The sequence below is a fragment of the Anas platyrhynchos genome, chromosome 3, assembly GCF_047663525.1.
Source record: "Anas platyrhynchos isolate ZD024472 breed Pekin duck chromosome 3, IASCAAS_PekinDuck_T2T, whole genome shotgun sequence".
In the NCBI taxonomy this organism is placed as follows: domain Eukaryota; kingdom Metazoa; phylum Chordata; class Aves; order Anseriformes; family Anatidae; genus Anas; species Anas platyrhynchos.
Genome location: NC_092589.1, coordinates 6728308 through 6749895, shown reverse-complemented (window position 1 = coordinate 6749895; position 21588 = coordinate 6728308). Strand labels below are relative to the sequence as shown.

The 21588-nt window shown below is 34.7% G+C and overlaps 1 protein-coding gene across 11 annotated transcripts in view; it reads left to right on the top strand.

Moving 5' to 3' along the window:
- The window catches only part of USP34 (ubiquitin specific peptidase 34), a 127223-nt gene that overhangs the window by 95511 nt on the left and 10124 nt on the right, over positions 1–21588 (top strand). For 6 of the 11 annotated variants that reach the window (XM_072035225.1, XM_072035224.1, XM_072035231.1 and 3 more), the window contains 22 exons: positions 66–238; positions 831–984; positions 2328–2406; positions 3246–3299; positions 3395–3490; positions 5062–5126; positions 5220–5295; positions 5401–5448; positions 6180–6311; positions 7787–7867; positions 9143–9228; positions 10079–10247; positions 10330–10404; positions 10754–10905; positions 11350–11398; positions 11499–11603; positions 11725–11769; positions 13189–13293; positions 15705–15852; positions 16796–17430; positions 18780–18937; positions 20128–20206. In XM_072035225.1, coding sequence (XP_071891326.1) covers positions 66–238; positions 831–984; positions 2328–2406; positions 3246–3299; positions 3395–3490; positions 5062–5126; positions 5220–5295; positions 5401–5448; positions 6180–6311; positions 7787–7867; positions 9143–9228; positions 10079–10247; positions 10330–10404; positions 10754–10905; positions 11350–11398; positions 11499–11603; positions 11725–11769; positions 13189–13293; positions 15705–15852; positions 16796–17430; positions 18780–18937; positions 20128–20206 — 2764 coding nt within the window. The remainder of the gene's footprint in view (positions 1–65; positions 239–830; positions 985–2327; positions 2407–3245; positions 3300–3394; positions 3491–5061; positions 5127–5219; positions 5296–5400; positions 5449–6179; positions 6312–7786; positions 7868–9142; positions 9229–10078; positions 10248–10329; positions 10405–10753; positions 10906–11349; positions 11399–11498; positions 11604–11724; positions 11770–13188; positions 13294–15704; positions 15853–16795; positions 17431–18779; positions 18938–20127; positions 20207–21588) is intronic. The other 5 variants (XM_072035232.1, XM_072035233.1, XM_072035230.1 and 2 more) reach the window with 2 other exon arrangements.

Sequence of the window (21588 nt, the reverse complement as noted above, 5' to 3'; positions counted from 1 at the left end):
TGTTGTGGAAACACAATTCAACCAACTAGGCTCTTCATAAATCACAACTATTTTTAATTCTTCAGGGCATGTTTTAAGAAACTACCTCGTATCTTAAGCTTCAACACAATGAGATATACTTTCAATATGGTAACAATGATGAAGGAGAAGGTCAATACTCATTTTTCATTCCCTCTGCGTTTGGATATGACACCTTACACTGAAGATTTCCTCATGGGAAAAAATGACAGAAAAGAAGGTATGCCTCATAAAATGAATTGCAAAGGGGTTTTCTCTTACATGTTTGTACCATTTTCTGTATATGTTATGTATGCAAACAAGTAGTGATTTTTTACAAGAAAATAAAATCAGTTTTAATTGACTTATATTTCCAATTTCACATATTTTCTTTAATACAAGAAAATTGGCCAATTATTTTTTGTTTTCCCTTGCAGTTCAGTTTGAATTATTCTTAAATTCGTTTTTAAAATATGGGAGATAACAAATAGTTGTATACAGCTTGTTACTAGCCTATTTTGATTTTGCTGAGTAATACTTGAAACGGAAAAGGGCTGACTGACTGCTATCATAAATAAGATGTGCTAACTTAGTTATTAGTTCTGATCTCTTCAGTAGAGATGCTTTGGAAAAAACTTAAGGTGTTTTACAAGAGTTGGGATTTCTGTGCCCTTTGTTCTGAGTATGGACTTTCTGGCTCTCATTGTGCACTGATGAAAAGAAAAAATAGAAAATGTTTTAAGCGTAACTTCAGGGGATGTGTGTGTGAGACATACTAATGTTGAAAGCCATGTGTTTATGAAATAACTAAATACTGTGTTAAATTACTTAAGGTTTTAAGGAAGATGGTGAATATTTGAAAGAAACCGAGAGTTACGAGTATGATCTGATAGGTGTAACGGTTCATACAGGAACTGCAGATGGTGGACATTACTATAGCTTTATCAGAGATATAGTCAATCCCCATGCTTACAAAAACAACAAATGGTGAGTTATACAAAGCAAAATTGTATCATTTTATATCTTTAAGTAACTAAAAACTGTTGACTTTGTCAATAACATAGAAGCTATGCGCTGTAGGTTCTCAAGAGCACAAGATTTTGGCATTTGCTAGGTATGCATATATCAATTTATACATCTGTTTTTGTCTGCTGTAGCGGTAATAATTGTGGAGAGCCTTGGATGCAGGCATCAGGAGAGTACCAGGCTCACCTTACAGTGCAGCAAATACTTGATTCTTGGCATGAATATCAAATGCTATTATATTTCATATTTCAGTATATATGAACACTAAGATTAAATAGATCATCCTTCATCATAAAATCAGGTTACCTTTGACAAGCATACAGCAGCATTAATGATTGTGGATTTCGGTCCTTTTCATTTTCTCCATTTTCAGTTATTTCAAACAACAATTTGACTTCTTCCCTTTAAACTCACTGCATCCTGTGTGCCAGATAAGCTGTTACAATACGTAGGTTATCAAGATCTGTTCTCACTGTACTTTTTATATAGTGAATTGTATTCACATTTTAATTTTATCCAGCTAGTGATCTGTCTTGCTTTCTAAGCCACCCTTACACCACCACCACCCTTTTCTTCTTTTTTAACCTACAACATCGCGCTTCTAATTCGGGAAGTTTTGCATACATTGGACATACAGTGGTTGTGAGGAGGGAGAAAAGATGGGGAGAAGTAGCCTGAACAAGGGATGAGACACAGGCATGGGAAGGAGGATGGTCTTCCCAGGTGATGAAACAGAGCAGAGAACTCTCTCTCCCATTCGTATCTAGTTTCATATCTCAGATTCTCTGCTGAAGCCATGCATAGGAGATAAGATTTCTTCTTTTGTTCTCTGTAATATCTGCCTGGAACATTTTTGAAGCTTTTTCAGCCAGTAGGCTAATCACTGGTCCGAAGGGAATCTGTAACAGCGTACAGTGTTCCTTTGCACCATTCCAGTTGAGTTCTACTGATACATGGGATGGATCTCCTCTTTTTAATTTTATTACCGCTTCACACAGATTGAAAAGCAAGAGGGAAATCTACTTGGCTGCATTAGAACTTAATCTCTACCACAGTCATATTAGAAAAATGGGGAAAATAATGTTTCTTGAATAAAAAGATAATATTTTGTTAAAGTGCCGACTTCCTGATTTTATTGAAAGAAAGTGACTTTTAGGATCACTTTTGAGTTTGCTGTGGTTCAAACAAAGCAATAGGAATTAAGATAAATACTTAATCTGAAGAACAATTTTAAATGCTTGTTAAACATTTGTTTTGCCCTGAGAGACAAACAACAGTTCTTTCAAAAGCTTACTCTTTTACAGGTATCTTTTCAATGATGCTGAAGTTAAACCATTTGATTCTGCCCAGCTTGCCTCAGAATGTTTTGGTGGAGAAATGACTGTAAGTTATGACTCTTGTTTTTGTCATGTTCCACCATTCGAATATCTGTTTTGAAGACTTTCATGAACAATTCCAAAGTGTTCACCTTTGGTTTTCCATCTGTTGTGAATGTATGAGAAACATATGCAAGTTTTAGATGACTCTTATTAAACTTTTGACATCTCTGTTGTGCAAGTGATACTTTATCTTAGTTAGATCAGTCATTCTTCCACTACTGATCTGCTTGAAGAGTCCCCCACTCCTTAGGGGAAGAAAGACGGCAGAGTGCTTGCAGGCTGGTGATTCAAGCTGTCTAGTTTTTCTACGCTATCTGTAGGACAGAAGTTGATCCAACAAAGAAGGGTCCTAATTCCTCCCATACTGACTATCGTATTACTGATTTTGTGCATATGAATCCAAATGTTTATATGTGGTTTTGAAAGATAGGTGTCAGAAGCATAGGATAGGTACTATTAATGAATCAAAATGAATTAGTGAAGTCTATAGTGAAGTATAAAGGTAAAATGCTGAAATAAAAAAACAAAAACAAAAAAAAAACGTCGGTTTGTTAAACAGATTACATATACTTAGGTGCCAAAAAGGAAGAGGTATCAGTGAGATAGATGAGACAGGAACTTGTGTGAGAAGGTCAAGATATTCCATAGCAATTCTGAAAAATCAGGATAGGTGACCATAGAAGAAGAAAAAGACTATTTTGAACAAGAAAGAAATTGTCAGCAACCTCTCTGCAACTAACTTGAAATAGTTCACATGCACGTTTACATCAAATTGTCAGTAAATCATTTTTAAAAAATCATTTAAAAAGGTCAAAATTAATGGTGTTACTTTCTTCTTGACAGACAAAAACATATGATTCCGTTACTGATAAATTTATGGACTTCTCCTTTGAAAAGGTATTTCTCTTCTAAACACTTCCTATATGATGACATTTCTACTTTGATAATTTATCTCTCAAAGCAAAAATTATACAGATGTTTTTTTCTTCAAGACACACAGTGCTTACATGCTGTTTTATAAACGGATGGAACCAGAGGAGGAAAATGGCAAAGACTACAAATTTGATGTTTCATCAGAATTGCTGGAGGTACAAGTTGATTTGTTTTAACACATCTTAAAATACTATAGGAAATCCTAAACAAATCAGGAATCTGAGTAAACACAGGAAAACAAGTATAATCTGAATAAGTAGGATGATAATCCTTTCATTGAGAGGAATGTTGTTGATAGAAAGTAATTTAAAATCTCCATAGTACATAAATTTCAGACACTTTCTCATTCTGTCCTGTGATTTTTAGTTCACATATCTAAATAGCTTCATATTTGTAAAAAATGGTAGATCGTTTGTTTTTATTTTTATGAGCACTTAGCAACATTTTCTTAATAGTTGCAGTAGTACAGGAAGTGTTCTCATTAACTGTCATCCTTTTTATCCTTCAGTTCCTCAGCAACTTAGTGTTTTCAGGAGGGATGTAAGTTAGTATAGTATACTATACACTAAGAGTAGCTCCAGCTGCTTCTTTGCACTTCTCCTAGTGGGTTGCGAAACGTAGTTAAACTGTGCTTATTACAAGGAAGCATCAGTCAAAAGACGTTCCCTTCCTCCACGTAGTCATGGAGAGAATAGCCTGAATATGAATAAAAGGAGTAGGAGGAAAAATAAAAGCCACTAACAAGAAAAAAAAAAAAAAGAAAAGAAAAAAGACCACTTGTTCTCCCCAGTGTTGACTGCTCTGACTGAGGATACCTGGTTATTAATATAAAGATACCGTTTATCCTTGTACGGTCTGAGGAACTGGAAAAGACAATGTAGAGGAGCAGAGCATTATACTAGGGATCTCAATGTGCTAAACATATTCCCAGTATGGGACTCACGAGTGGTATCTCTCTTTTTATTATCTGAAAGGCCAGTCAGTTTCCCGGCCCCCTCTGGCCAGAAGTATTGCTTTATCATCTGTCACATGTTTGGTTCTTAACTTAAAAATATCCTTCATCATTAGCCAACAAATCAAATCGTGTTTTTTATCTTCCAGTCTTGACAATAACAGATTTTATCAGATTTAAAACTGTTTTTACAGGAGAACGAGTACCTAGTGTGAAATCCTCTTCTGGTTAATGGTGGAGAATGAAATTTTACTCTCTAAGAACTTAGCAAGAGGTTAAAGAGCTTATCAGGCTTAGGGTGAAAATTTAAACTGTTAGACCTACCTAGCTAGCTAAGCTGCTGGCGCATCTAATTGATCTCAATTAATGAAATGCTTAATGCTTAAAGAGATTTTATTTTGTTATATTATTTGTATACTATTGTAGATATCAAAGTATTGTCTTGAACTGCATTTCTTTTTTTTTTAAGAAATTAGACCAATTCTGAAAATTTCAGCCTGAAAATGTAATATAAGGCATGAGATCACAGCAAGAGGGGAAGGTTCAGAACATTGTTTAGCAGTCATATGGCAGGCAAAACCACCATCTGCTATAGTATCAACAAAGTAACTTGGAGCTACGCCTTTAAAATAGAGGATATGTTCCCAGAAATCATTTTTCATACAAAAAATGTTGGTTTCCTAGCCACAGCAAGCATTTAAGTATTCTTAAAATCATGCTTATGTAGTGAAATAAACTGCTTTCTTGTATCTGATGTTAGCATTTTTTCTTCAGTGGATATGGCATGATAACATGCAGTTTCTTCAAGACAAGAACATTTTTGAACATACGTATTTTGGGTAAGTTTCTTTAAAAATGTAAATTAATGCTTCTTTTCTTCTTGCAGATTTTCATGATTTATTTTAATTAACAAATAAAATTACTGACTCTAGGTTTATGTGGCAGTTGTGTAGTAGCATCCCAAGCACACTACCAGATCCAAAAGCAGTTTCCCTGATGACAGCAAAGGTAAATATTTCAAAAGTGTATTTTGCTTATCTTAAATGGACGTTTTAATTACATTGTAACTGAGGCATTCTGTGATTAATGGTGCTTTTTTTTTTCCCCCCTCAGTTAAGCACTTCCTTTGTGCTAGAGACATTTATTCATTCAAAGGAAAAGGTATTCTATTTACTTGTAAATTTTCATTAAGTAGCTGCATGAATATAGTGAAAAGTGATTGTAATTTTTCATTTCAAAAGTGTGATTTTGAGATGTAGTGAGTACAGTAGACAATACAAAAACATTTGAAGAGTGTCCTTCAACACACTCGTAATAAACACCACACAATGGAAAAAATGTGGAGGTCAGGATTTAGCTTACTTTGCAGAGCACTGGGAACAACATGTCTTGTGTTCTTTTCATTTGAAGATTGTTGGATGATTCAGGTTTTAGCAAGTACTTGTTAAGGTCTAATATAGAGGACATTGTTTACTTTGTTGTGCTCACTAGTTTTAAGCTACAAATAACCAGTGTGAACAACAAGAAAATTGTATTCTATCTGACTATCTGTATTTTCAGTTGACTTTTACTTCTTTCTCATCAGTGGTTCCTGTCCTGGTTTCAGCTAGGATAATACTACTAGTTCTAGAGTGCCTAGGATTAGCATGATTGCAGTTACAGTCAAACAGAACTAAATGGATAACAATTAAATTTTATGTGTGACTTGCATTAGTTCCAACACAAGTACTGTTATTTTTGTGTAGATGCAACACATTTCTAGTTCATAAAACATGCAGTGGTTTGTAGTAGCTATTATGCTTAATCTAACTGATCATATAGATTTTTTAAAAAGATTAAACCATCAATTATTATTTTAAGTTATAGTTTTTTTTCTGTATTTCTTTTTACAGCCTACAATGCTTCAGTGGATTGAACTGTTAACAAAACAGTTTAATAACAGTCAGGCAGCTTGTGAAGTAAGTGACTTAGGAACTCAGCAAAGTACAAACCAACTTTCTATATATTGTTTAACTTTCCTGGAGGTTCGTATCCCTGGAATATTTTGGACTATGAACTACTGTATTTGGCATATTTGTGCTCTATGAGATGAAATTCATCCTCTCTGAATACTGCAGATTCTGGGGAATGACTTAACTTTTATTTTCAGAAATGTATGGTCAGACCACAGGTTGTAATCAATTTGTCACTGGACAAAAAAAAGAAAGACCCTGTGGCGTGACAGCCTTTGTATTTGATTAATTATGCCATACTGATTTGTGTGATTAAGAGGTGTTGGAATGAAATTGGACCAGAGAATTGGAAAGACTGACTAAGGTTTAAGGATTGGAATGGAAGGGACTGCAGCTGAATCCAAGGGAAGAAAGAACAGTGTGCTAAAAGGCTGTGGCATGATGAAGAGGCTTAGAAAGGGAGTTAAAAGCAGCTCATGTCTGACTTAGCTGGAAACAGATTCATGCATCACCTTGCTTGTGAAGCTGAGAATCTTGAACCTCTGATGTGTAGAAAAACTGAAAACTCCTAAAAGGAGGAGGAAAATATGGAAGAATGTTTTTACGTTAAGAAAATCAGGAATCTGCCTGAAGGGAGTCTGGGAAAAAGTAAAACAGGAAAAACTGAGAAACCCCAGACAAAGAATTTACTGTGGTGGTGGTAAAAACAGTTTTGGGATACTGAAGAAAAGTTTGTGGTAGACTTTCTATGACAGTTTGAATGTACAAGGATCCCAGTTGCATGCTGCATCCTGCAGTAGACTTGATTCGATACAAATGAATAAAATTTATTGCTCTTCTACAAATGGATTCTATGTTTTTAAATCATTACATAACAGACGGGGATCGGGCGATAGTTTCATTGGTATGATGTAGTCTTAAGATGCTTAAAATGAGTGAAGGTATTTCCTGTAGTAAATAATATTCACGTTCAGTTAAATTAAAAAAGCAACTTGGATTCTTTAAACTTCTTTTCTTGTGAATAAAATAAAATTCTGGGAATCAGAATGTTATTTGAAGAGTCTAATTATGAATGAGTCATTCTCTGTTGTTGCTACACATTTTCTGCCACTGGAGATAGTAAGACTTTTTAGTAAAGCTCCACATTTTAAAATGCAAAAGGGATCTAATTCAGGAACTACATTCTTGTTTAAACCTGTCCCTGCTCTGCCAGATTCTTCAGCTGATGCTTCATTGTAAGCATCATTTGTTACTCTGTTGACATCACTTTTCAGGATAAATGTTTCCTTCCAGATAATTGAATAATGGCCTGCAGAACACAGGGATAAGAAGATACTGGAAATAAATCTATATTAATGTTTATTGCTGTTGATCCTTATTCCTTTCTTCTCATGCACAGAAGACATTTATATTTCCCTTGGATTAATACTTCCTTATTCCTTAATAATAGTAACATCAATTTCTCTTCAGACTTTAGTATGATGCAAAAAGAAGATTGGACTAGAACAAGTTTGGAACAAAACTAACAAAGTATGTATCTTCTGCAGTGGTTTTTGGATCGTATGGCTGATGATGATTGGTGGCCAATGCAGATTCTAATAAAGTGTCCCAATCAGATTGTGAGACAGGTAAGAAAAGATGTTCCTATATAAATCAAGTGACTGCTTGACCAATGAACAGAAAAGGACAAATATTATGACGCATACAGTGATTCTGAAAGGTTACATTGATACCTTTAATTGTCCTATTCTTTTACATTTTTGCTTAGTGTTTAGAGAATATGGTTGTCCATGGGGGCATTATTGTTTGAAACAAAATCTGTTTTATTGCAGTGCCTTAGTTGTACAGGCAGGATCACAAAATAACACAGTAGATACATAGATACAATTTAAAGCTTATAGAGCTCCCACATAATCTCTACAAATTCGAACATTCTACGTTAAAAATGCTTTTCATTACTAGCTGGTTCAACAATGTTTGAAGATAAGCCTTCAGAAAATAAAAAGTAGTTAATCACGTATTTTCAGTGCTCCTAATGGAAAGCTTCAGTTCTAAACTCTTCTGCCTTTGTGTGTAGGTATAGTTTTAGGACATCATGCCACAAAGTTTTGTTAATATCCTTTTCTGGAAATGTTTAAAATTGGAAACAAAGAAAAAAAAAATAACCTATGTTAGTAGCATTTGAATATTTCCAGATACAACACTATTAATAGTTTAACATATGTGTATATTTTCTTTGCAAGTTGTTCGATTAAAAACTAACTGTACCATTACTTTATCTCACTTGAACCCTTCAACTGGTTTAACTTCTTGAAGTATTAAGGTATTTTTTCCATTTAGAACCAGTCATTGTTTCTATATGCAGCACATCATTAAAGGAGCATATTTCGTGGGAAAACTATGCAAGATCTTAGGCAAAACTAATCCTTGATGAATTTTTCTAAATTTAATTTAATTTAATTTAATTTAATTAAAGAATGGCCTGAAGGAGCTTGCTTAAAATTTTTTGGAAAAAAAATCTCCTGATAGCCAGAGGCAAAATAAAAAGTTTGCCAGAATTATCTAAACATTCCTGAAAATAGAGATAGAAGAAAAAATAATGTTTATGAGCAGTGGTCCTAAGTCATGTTTCTGTAGTATACAGTGCACACCAATATTAAAACTTGTTTTTAGGGTTTTTCCATAAAATCTGTTCATAAAAACCAGGTTTGACTATTCTGTTGAAATACGTGGTGTCAGTACACTAATAAATGGAATGTGGATGTCTTAATCTCAGCTTTAACTTTAAATAATGTAGAGCTGGAAATAGTAGTAGGAGGCAGAATATTCTTTGCTGCAAATATCTGTATTGGCATGTATGCAAAAGAATGAACATGTGGAGCTCATTTACTTATCATTTGCAGATGTTCCAGCGCTTGTGTATTCATGTGATACAGAGACTGAGGCCAGTGCATGCACATCTTTATCTCCAGCCAGGAATGGAAGACTGGTAAAATAATAACACCTGAAAATTTATATATATTACATGAAGTACAGCAACCACTTTTGTCTAATGAATTACTCAAAATGGCCTTGTAAGCTTAAAATTGTGCTGTTTTAATTATTTTTTATTATTCTACCCAAAATGCTCCCATTCATTTAAAATACTACATGTACTGTGGTTGGAGAAGACAGTATCTGTAGGTACAGTGTTTGAAGTATTTGTTCCCTTAGACTAGATTTTCTGCCTGGTTTTCCTTTCAGTATCACTGAAAAGCTGCAAGTGTAAGTTCCTCTACTTACATGTGAGAATCTTGTACATTGGATCCAGAGGCATAGAGGTGGCAGTTAAAATTTGTAAACCAGTACAAGAGGGTGGAGGTTAGAGTCCAGTCATGTGTCGTATAACTAAATCACAGTTTTCAACACAAAACTACTGGATTGTATTTCATTCTGCTAATTACCAAGGAAACTGTCACTTTAAAAATATTTATTCTTTTGATACTTAATGGGAAGAAGAGAGTGTTTTTTCTTTCATGTCTTGGGTTAAGCTTGTGATCCTTACATGTATGATACCTTTTTCTGGAAAAAAAAAATGGAGCTATACTGCCATAACAAAATTCAGGACACGAAAATACAGTTTTCATATCAAAATACAGAATTCAGTTTTCTCTGGAAGACTAAATTCTACATCTAGGCTATATTTGGCATAAGAGAAAGTGTCAGAGATCTGAATATTATAGTAGGGAAGAGTGGAAAACGAAGTTTTTCTGGGGGAAAAAAAAAAAAAAAAGGACAGGGTCAGATGATTTTATACTCCATGTATTGTGTGAAATGTCTAAATCTGATTATGTTTTCAGTTCGGATGACATGGATGGTCCCGTGGAAGACATCGGCAGTCGCTCTTGTGTAACACGTTTTGTGAAGACTCTCTTGTCAATTATGGAGCACGGTGTTAAGCCTCACAGTAAACATCTCACTGAATACTTTGCCTTTCTTTATGAATTTGCCAAAATGGGAGAAGAGGAAGTGAGTATAGCCTTAGATATACGTATGCAATTTATAAAACTACATCTGTATTTTCAAGTAACTCAATATGTACATATTTCAGAGCCAGTTCTTGCTCTCATTGCAAGCCATATCAACAATGGTCCATTTCTACATGGGAACTAAAGGACCTGAAAATGTAAGTTTGAGTATCTTTTGTAATGAGAACTAGTCTTTCCTATCTTTATATATGAGATCATTGATGCTATGTCTCATGAACTATCTTTCAGCTGTTAAATTAAAATTGCTTTAATCATGCAGTATTCTCAATGTTCAGTTGAATCTTATATATAAAAAAGATGCTGAATTGACTATTCTATAAACTACAGTTCTCTGTTTAGTACAAAAATAGAAATTAGGCAGAAGCAATTAAAATTGCCATCGTCACACTGTTAACAACTGATTGCATGTTTGTTTTGTACAAATTAAGCATTTAAACTTGTTTAAGCATTTAAATTTGTATATATATATTATTTTTTTTCCTTCAGCCACAGGTTGAAGTACTTTCTGAGGAAGAAGGGGAGGAAGAGGAGGAAGAGGAAGATATACTTTCTTTAGCAGAAGAAAAATACAGGCCTGCTGCACTTGAAAAGATGATTGCCCTGATTGCTCTTCTAGTGGAACAATCTCGCTCAGAAAGGCAAGAGCTTCTGAAAACACAAAAGCAAATTTTAATATAAGTTAGTTCAAAATGGGGATAGATGGTTTTGTTTTGTTTTGTTTTTTAATTGGTTTAAGCTTTTAACAACATAAATGAGCTTGTACATGGGTCCTTTAAGCTGTTAACCATTTTAAGATAAATATTTTGTCATTGTTGACGAAACAAAAGATTGAGGCTAAAACACTGAATACATTCAGTTGCCCTGATTTGGATTTCCTTTTTTTTTTTCTTTTTTTCTTTTTTTTTAATTTGGTCTGTCGAATTAGAAAATATTATTTTTTTTAGTTTTATGCCACTACTTGTATTTTTCTTGTATATCCTGATACTGAAGAGCATGAACTAGCATTCACAGTCCTGAATTTCTCCTTAACCTGACTTAATAATCTCTGAAGTAAAATGATGAAGGTTTTCTTGTTTTTTTAGACATTTGACTTTATCACAGAATGACATGGCAGCATTAACAGGAGGAAAGGTAATTAATTTAAGTATGAATACGTAAACCTCAAAAAAACGCACATTTGTGTACACAGGTAATTGTAGACAATATACTAACATCTTCATATTTGTTTTAGGGTTTTCCTTTTTTGTTTCAACATATCCGTGATGGAATCAACATCAGGCAAACTTGCAATCTCATTTTCAGTTTGTGTCGGTACAATAATCGACTCGCAGAACATGTAAGTATCAGCAGCTACAGCTATTTGTTGAAGATCTTATCTAATAAGTGTAATGGGATTATTTATTATTTTAACTGAAAAAGCACAAGTCTAAGTGAGTTTTGTTTGTTTTGTTTTTAAGATTGTGTCCATGCTTTTCACATCTATAGCAAAGTTGACTCCTGAGGTATGTAAACATACTACCTGTATATTAAATAATTTGTATTAATATTTTTCTGTTTTAAATTACTTAAATAATCCTTTGCTAATCAAAAATCTTGCATGGAAGATGATCCATGAAAGTTTTTGTGACATAAAATAAACTCTAACTGCGCTGTATATTAAGTTTTCTAAAGCAGAAATCTGGTATGCAGTTTCAGATGGAAGTTTTATTCAAAGCCAAACATGCTTCTAGATTCTCCACCTATGTTAATTAACTTTAAAAAAATGGTAACAGTAAAATGTGTATGTTAGAATAAGTGGAGATAAGGAATTACCATCTGTTTGTTCAAGTTTTGGCTCACTATTCTGCAATTCTGTGCATGTAAACACATTTCTCAGTCAGAATAAATTCCTGCCCTGGTAATAACAAAATACTGAGAGTTCCAAATGGATTCCACATGGAAAAAATATATACAGAGTGGTGAAGTGTATGCTCACACAAGGACATTCTTGTATACTGCTGTCAGAAAAGAAAAAACAATCAGGAAAAATTGAGGGCATGTCAAGCAGAGGTGACATGATTGTGGATGGAAAAGAAGCACATGCAAAATCATTCTCATGACAGCTTTGCTTTGTGTGATAGAATGGGCACTATCAGATGACAGTCTACTTCCCTCCTATCATGCTAACATTTGCTACATTTTTATGCTTTCTTTGCTTTGCACTTATACACATGCACAAGAGACATTTTTGGTGAGGTGCAAAATATAAAATAGCAATAATAACCACTTTACTAAAGCATTGTTAAAAGCTGGGTGACTTAGCAAACTTAAAAAAAATAATACTATATCACATTAGAGTGACCATGTTAGAGGAGACATGTTGCTGTTTTCAGAGGGAAACTGTATGCCAGTAATAATGATCAGTGTCAACCCTCAGAAATGGTGATGTTTTAGATAAATTTTTCAGGATCCATGTTACATGTTCTGCAAATGCTTAAAAATTATAAATTTCTAAGATAGTGATATTACACACACACATATATAAAAACAGAGTCAGCTGTTGAATTCTTAAATGTTGCATAGCTTGATTTTTTTCCCATTGTTCAGAGTAATGTCTGGCTTAAAATACCTATTGTTGTTTCCTTGTAACTATATATTTCTACTAGAGATCCTATCTAATTTGATAATGTTGCCTTGCAGTAGCTATAACCAGTGGGTTAGTTCCATGCATAGCTGTAGTAGAAATAAGATATAGATACAGACAGATGGATTATTTACAGATTAAGTAATAAGGGATTAAAAGCAGTTAAAATGTTCACATCTGAAGTTAGTAGATTTTTTAAAAATTGAAATATTTCGGGATGCCTTTTTGAGTCTATAAAAGAATTAATAGAATAAATGAAATAGATTAAAATGTTTATTTTTATTTTTATGCGTTACAGGCAGCCAATCCTTTTTTCAAATTGCTGACTATGCTAATGGAATTTGCTGGTGGACCCCCAGGAATGCCCCCCTTTGCTTCTTACATTCTGCAGAGGATATGGGAGGTACAACACGTTAAAAAGAAAAACAATTAGAAGCTAAATTGTATTTCTCTTGTTCGCTTTTTTGTGTATATAAAAGGATTTTCCATTTCATTGTCATCTTTGCTGCATCAATTCATGATCTTTTTTTTAAAACCATTTCTTTTCCAAAGGAACAGCAATGGTTAATATATGTTAAAAGTTCTACTCCAACTATTAATTCTATTTTAACAGCATTTTGGTTAACTGGTATTTCAGTTTAAATTTTAGTTTAATGAGAAATTAATTCAAAATAAGGGTCTAGAATGCTGCCTCTGGGCAAATTCTGCTGTTTTTTCTGAGTTATCCTTTTGTGAGGACTGTAAACTGTTTCAAGGTCCTTCTTTGGTTATTTTATTTTCCATTATGTACTAGTTAAGTGAATATTAGATTGATACTTTTTGTTCTCCGTAAAATGATCATTAACATTTTAACCCATAAAATAAGTGCTAATTTCATTCTGTTGACTAATTGCTCTGGTGTAGGAGCATTCTTACTTGCACTTCTAAAGAGAAAAAAAGACTTCTTAACCAAGTGGCACAGGGATACACTCCTTGATCTGAGAAGTAGATCAGGAGTTACAGCTTTCGCTTCAGCTAACTGCTGTTTGAGTTCACGGTTCAGTTTATTGTATTTATTCCTGTCAAGGAACAGCGTGTTCACCCTGAAGACTGATAAGGGTAAACCGTTGAACATCCTTTCCTGTTTAATACCCTTAAAAAAAAAAAAAGGACGGAGGGGTCACAGGAGGAAGTTTGTAAAACTTGTGCAGAATTCAGACCTATGATAAAACAGAGCTACTGAAGTGCTGTGGGGTAGAATATGGATGGCTAAGAGTATTTTTCTCCCAGGTAAGAGCAGTGATAGGATACAAACAGTCAGGTAATCTGGAAAAGCATATACCAGCTGGGTTTGTGATCTGCATATGAGTTAGCTGGAACTGCTGTACCTCATGTAAAAGGAGTTCAGACAGAGGATCTCAAGGTCAAGAATTACACCCAACTGTTCTCTGCGTACAAGGAAGTCATAGGCTATGAATTTCTCTTAGCAATAAGGAAACCTTTGCAAAAGAGTGGAATTAACCTACCTATAACAACAGACAAGTTTATGGCATGAAGTACATGTGCTTCGTGTTTCAATCAGTAGCCACAAAGTTTGTAAATGGTTATGCAATTCTCTTTCGTAGTTCCCTCCTCTTTCTCACTACACAAACTGAACTTAGAGAGGAAGCTATCAGTGACGGGTTTCTGTTGGAAAGGCCAAATGTTAGGTGTAGATGTCATCAGTTCAGTTTCTGGTGTTGCCAGCATGATTATCCTCACCTTGTTGACACATTTGAAGGCTTAGAGAGAGAAATTGTGTAGGCAGGGACAAGAGGCACAGTAGTTAATGCACAGACAGACAGATTTAGGGCACAGAACCAACTTTTGCAGCCCTTCCAGTGTCTAGAAGTCGTTAAAAAATGAGTGATGAAGATGGTGACCAGTGATAGTGTTTTTCTAACATGGAGGAAATTTGACAGATCATATTGTTATTTCTAAAAATGGGGGGCAATTGTTCTTGATGTGTTTATTTTTTAATGGAGATTAATATTTTATAAGCAGGGTTTTTATTGTGTCAGCTGCTCATATTCTTCAGGTGTGTTATGGTAGTAGGGAGAAGCTTCAGAAATGCAGTTACTGCCTGAAGTTACCTATGCAGAGGGAGTTCCTTTCTAATTGTCAGGATACCTACACCGTAAGGTTCATAGAAAGCAGATTAAAAAAACTACCAAATGAAAGAATTATTGGTCTAGTAATATGTCAATAAATTTACAACCCCTTAGAACCAGAAAGTCACAATAACTTACGTTGAGTCTTGTAAGGTTTTCATAATTGTACGATGGCACTCCACAGGCTTTCCATTATCTTTGAAAAACACTAGATGAATGTATTCTTTGAAAATGATAAGTCAAAAAAAAAACATGACAGCATGAAGCTGTATCAACATATTTGCATACCATTTGTTTTCTTCTAACTTGTGTTAAAAACCCTAATTCAGCAATAAGGTTTCGTGTTAGCTTTGTTTGCAAAGACAAGGTAATTAAGTTTTAAAAGTGCTTAACGTTTTAATGCTTGAATATCTTAAAATATACAGAAAAGGACATGTAGAGTAACTTCCTAGACTTGTATTTTCAACAGTTCTGAACAAGATTCAGGGAAAAAAAAAAAAGCAAACTGAAATTTAACAAGTGGGGTTTTTTGTCTGCCATAACATTAAGGTCTTGCTTGTGCTTTGATAGCCCTATGTGATTTTCAAAATATATTTTGAAGGACTTGATAGTTATTTTTAGTTTAATGCAATCAGTAAATATTATCAAAGTTAATGTACTCTTTTTGATTTTTCCATTCTTTCAGGTCATTGAATACAACCCATCTCAGTGTCTGGATTGGCTGGCTGTGCAAACACCTCGAAATAAACTCGCTCACAGCTGGGTGCTGCAAAACATGGAAAACTGGGTTGAACGTTTTCTTCTGGCACATAACTATCCTAGAGTGAGAACTTGTAAGTTAATTTAAATTTTAAAAAATGATTCTGCTGTTGCAGCAAGTAATTGTGTATGGGGTATTCCTGTGACAATTGAAATACGTCTTGTGCTTGTATTTTCCTCCTTTTCCAGTTGTTCTAGGATTGCTATATTTTAAAATATCAACGTTTTACTACATAATATTTTAGATGGAAACCATATTTGAATTTGATTACTGAAATGAGATGTTGGTAGGTTCTTTATCATATGTGGTTAATCTACGTGCTTCAGGAAAACCAAAAGAAGAAAAACAACTAACCCACGCTGTTCTCCATAGTTTTCATCCTATAGTTGCTTTGTAGGTAGGAATAGTACTTGCTCTTCTTTCACCCACCACAGAGTAATCTTCAGTGAAGTCCTTTGAACCTGTGGATGAAGGAGAAGGAAGTCTGTGCTTCTGCCCAGCTCCAGCATATCCTTCCTCTGTAGTTCGTTCTGCCAGGAATCACATTGCCGGGCTATTGCCAAGTTCAGCCGTTCAGGCTTTCCTGTGTCTAAGTTGTGTTGTAAAGGAGATACGATAGCTATAGGCCACTCTGAGCTTTAATACAATATCTGTGGTTGAAAGATGTGGAAACTGGAGGGGCAGCTTTGTAACTAACTCCAGTTGTAAACAGGGTTGAAGAGGTAGTGAGGTCTTGATCAAGCGGTAGACAATTCTGCCATGGAAAACATCTGTTCATGTATTTTTGTTCTGGGATGCATGGTGTTACAGTAGTTAGAACCAAGCAGTAGACAGAAATACAGAGTGAATAGGCCTGAAAGCTAATCTTAACACCTCTTTTAACGAGCTTTGTGCTAGTCTTATCCACACAGTTATTTTAATTTCCAGTGTGAGTATAGTAATACCAGATTCTGTAAAATGCTTTGAAATCTGTATATGGAACAAATGTGTAACAAATTTGTTTTTATTATTTGAAGCTGCAGCCTATCTCTTGGTGTCGCTTATTCCAAGCAATTCCTTCCGTCAGATGTTCCGATCAACCCGTTCTTTGCACATCCCTACACGCGATCTGCCTCTCAGCCCCGATACCACCGTAGTTCTGCATCAAGTCTACAACGTGCTTCTTGGCCTTCTTTCAAGAGCTAAACTATATGTCGATGCTGCTGTTCATGGCACTACAAAACTTGTGCCCTACTTCAGTTTCATGACATACTGTTTGATCTCAAAAACTGAGAAACTCATGTTTTCTACCTACTTCATGGACTTATGGAACCTTTTCCAGCCTAAACTTTCTGAGCCAGCTATAGCCACCAACCACAACAAACAGGCTTTGCTGTCGTTTTGGTACAACGTCTGTGTCGACTGTCCAGAGAATGTACGCCTTATTGTACAGAATCCTGTGGTGACGAAGAACATTGCCTTCAATTACATCCTCGCAGACCACGACGATCAAGACGTGGTGCTCTTTAACCGTGGGATGCTGCCTGCCTACTACGGCATCTTGCGCCTCTGCTGTGAGCAGTCTCCTGCATTCACGAGGCAGTTGGCTTCTCACCAGAATATCCAGTGGGCCTTTAAGAATCTTACACCACATGCCAGCCAGTACCCAGGAGTAAGTAGAATGATACCCAGAAGTATGATTTTATTGTCAGTATTTCCTCTTTTACTGGATTTGTCTTTTAATGAAAGGGATGAAAAGACCTATTGGATATATCCAGTGGAAAAAACATTTTATTTCCTGTTATAAGTAATTGATAATGTGTTTAGATCGGATTACTGTACTTTTGGGTAAGGATTTTTTCCCTTGCGGTATATAGCAGTTGGAGAGCAGATGTTTTTTTCTGGAAGCAGATGCTGATGATTCTGCTATTCTTCAATATTCTGTACACCAGTCTAGTTCTACGAAGCAGGGAAAGAGCCTTTAATGGTCTTGCATTGTAACACATCGAGTTGGAGGAATTCCCAGTAAATTGCTTCTCTGCTTTCAGTTTCTGGAATAGGACCAAGATTTGATGGCCTCATGGTTACTTGGGAACACCTGTGTACCTTTTGTAAAGTATTGGTACGCTGGGAGTTCCACTGTCTCTGCAATAATATGTCACGGTAAAAATAGATACTAGTTAAAATTGCCCATGTGTAATGGTGAAAAATCAGGTTCACAAAGTTTTTAAGAGAAAAATCACAGAGATTTTTTGCCCTCTGTAGAAAAGGAGAGTATACAGTATATTCTACTTAGAACTCCAATCTAGTTCAGCTCACAGATTAAATTTATACTGTGGAAGTTCTGGGAATAGTCCTGCTGCCTTAACTGTTTGCATCTGTCCTTGGAAGTCTCAGTCTGTGTCACAAGAGACTGCAACTACTTTACTACGTGTTTTCGATGCCTGTAGGACTTCAGTGAGTTTTAGCCCAAGCAGCTTCCTGAATTCTGTTATCTAGAGTATGAGAGTATGAATAAATATCACCAGAATATGTGCTTAATCATGGTTAAAAAAAAAACACATCAACACCTTCAACTCCCCAAAGAAAGACAGGAAGTTTGGGCACGTGGATCAGGACTTCCCAGATTCTTCTGTCTATGTATATGTAGCAATGAACTGCACTGTTAGAAAGCACCAAAACATACATTTAAGGTTCAAAAGTATTATCTCAAATATCTGCCATGATCCACACAGTAAATATTAAAGGCTAAAAGCAAACTGTACTGAAGATAGGTGAGGAATATCCGCGCTTTCTTTGTCAGAATTTTATTTTTAGGAACTGTTTTAATTATTTAAGTTTAAAATGTCTGCTGATTTTATAACTTTACTACAAGGGTTAAAATGTTAGCCCATCTGAAGTTGCTTAATATGTTATGTTTTATATATTACTTAGTAAAAGTAACACAGAGGAGTAAATAAGAAGATATAAACCATAACATACTGAGAGATTACTCTAACGTAAAAATTGTATGTGTTTCAGGCAGTAGAAGAGCTGTTTAACCTCATGCAACTGTTTGTAGCTCAGAGACCAGACATGAGAGAAGAAGAGATAGAAGACATAAAGCAATTTAAGAAAACAACCATAAGCTGTTACCTGCGCTGCTTGGATGGACGATCTTGTTGGACAACTTTAATAAGGTACGTTAGTAGTGAAGCTGCAGTGTAATAATTGAATTCTGTTTGAATAAGAACTGCATTTCATAGAATGTGAAGTATGATGAAAATTAGTGTTGTTCCAGATTCAATTGGTTGAAAATATAATTTATTTTAGAAGGTTTCAGCATCTAAAAATTCAGAAGTTATGCAAAAAACAAGGTGTGAAACAAGATAAATATTGTCATGTTTCAAAATAAACACCATGACAAAACTGCTTTAGTTAGAGTCCTTGGGGGGGAAAAAAAAACAAAAAAAAAAACAAAAAAACATTTAAATGTACTAATTCAGCATTTAAGCTGAATGCCATTCTCAGCCTACCATGATTTATCTAGATTTGGCAAAGCAGTAATTTCAGCTATTGTTGTTGATATTTATTATTCTTGGGCAGAAAACTTAGTTAGAAATTGTGCCTATGGAACATTTTTATTGCATCATATCTTCAAATAGTTTTTCATTTCTAGTGTATCTTAATAGCATATCTGAAACTGTTGCTTTTTTTTTTTTTTTTTTTTGGTCAGTATAACTAGAAATTGCCTGTACACATAGGTCAGGTACTGGGATTTTAAAATGAACTGATGATGGACTGAAAGGGACTTGTGAGCAGAACAGCCTGTGTCACTTGAAGGGTTTACATACAGTCATCTCTTGTAGAATGCAACCAGATTTTCCCATGTGCACTGGAAGTATTGCAGTGCTGAGATGAGTGGTTCATTTGCTATGCATAATCCTTTCTGTTCTGCTATAAGCATAAAATGTTCTGATAGAAATGGTTTTACACATTTCAAAGTCCAAATATATGCTTAACTGGACCTATCTATTGAGATGCGTTATTTGAAAAGCATAAAGGTCTGTCTTTAGAAGTACATTTTAAAGTACTTTTTGAAGTACCTAGCTTTTAAACATTTTTGCAAATATTATTTGGGAAATATCTCCTTAAAAGCTATTTATAAGTCACTTTGGACAGCAGGTTGTTTAAAAAGGAAGTCGACATCAGGTATGTCTTTAAATGAAAAAGTTTATATAAAAAAAAAAGAGAGAGTAAGCATGTTCTTTTTGGCCTTCTGTGATAATTTTTAAAATAATAGCATGAGCTTAAAAAATTTAAATATTGGTATAAATTATGAAAATACATGCATTTTTCAGTGTTCTCAATATTTGGATTTTTTTCCTAGTGCCTTCAGAATATTATTAGAATCAGATGAAGACAGACTTCTTGTTGTGTTTAACAGAGGATTGATTCTGATGACTGAGGTAAGTATTCTGCTATTTAATTTTAATGAACACCTCACTTTCTTATTGATTCATTGCTCCTTCCTGACAACATTTGCTTTAAATTGTTGTAATATTGTATCATTTAAAATAAATATATGAAATATGTGGATGAAGTACTGGCATATATGTAAAACATTAAAATCTTAAGGGTCATAGGAAGAAAAAAAGAAAAAAAAAAAAAAGAATTTACAAGACACGCCTGAACACTGATGTAGGAGTTTAAATGAATAAATTTGAGGCAATAAAAATATTCATACTGGATTAAGAAGAAAGCTTAATCGGTAACAGAGATTTGGTAGGATAACTATAAAAGGATGTAGCTTAAATTGGAAAGATGAGCAAGAAATAAATAGGTGATAGATCATTTTGTGTATCAAAGACAGGTACGCTTGCTCTGAAGTTCATAATGGAGAGTAAATTAGGTCTACAGAAAGCTTGTAAATTATGAAAACATGGGAAAAAGATGATGGGAGATATTGTGGTTTACTCTACTATAGATGCCAAACCAAGAAAATGTGTGAGGTCTTTTATGATTTGGGAGTAATAAGAGATTGCAAGAACTTTGAGTTCTTTTGGGAAGAAATGCTTGGTAACGTTTGTTCATCTGCTCTTGGGCATGATCGTCACAGTTTTGTGATGCAGCAAGTGGGGAATGTGACTGGAGAGTTCTAAAGGATTCCAAGTCATGTAGCCACTGACTGAGAAGGTGCAGCTGGGAGGCAGTCTGAGTGAGCAGGAGCAGGAAATGAATCTCTCACTCTTAAGAATGGAAAGAGAGAAATCAGATGACCTTGATGCATTTAGAAAATTAGTTGGTAAGGTGCGATGGCAGCAAATCTGAGAAGAAAAATGTGCAGATACTCAAAGGGCAAAGCTATCCACATGTGAAGAAAGGGTAGGAAGTCTAATAGGAAATGAATTTAGATAAATCAGAAACTCTTTGTTAGCATGAAGAGAAAGAAGAAAACACGCAAAGAGTGGAAAGAAAAGCAGATTTATAATACTGAACATAAAAGAACAAAAGAAGAATGTGAAGGATAAAATTAGAAAGATCTAAGCTGAAAACTGCAACTAGCAAGAGATGTTATGAGTTAATAAGAAATTCTTAGTAGGAAATTGACAGCACAAGATAGGAAGAAAGGGAGGGAGGAAGGAAGAGAGGGATGTTGGGTGGTTTTGAGAGCAGGAGTAACATTTAAGATGATCTAGATGTGTTGGAGAAACTGAGTAAAAATAAGAAAAAAATCATTCTTGATATATGCAGATTGGTGTCACCACGGAGGGGATAATGAACTGGTACAAATCCGTGGTACAAAATAACAGGGCAGGAGGTAGTTGTAGCTGTACAGTAAATGAGATAG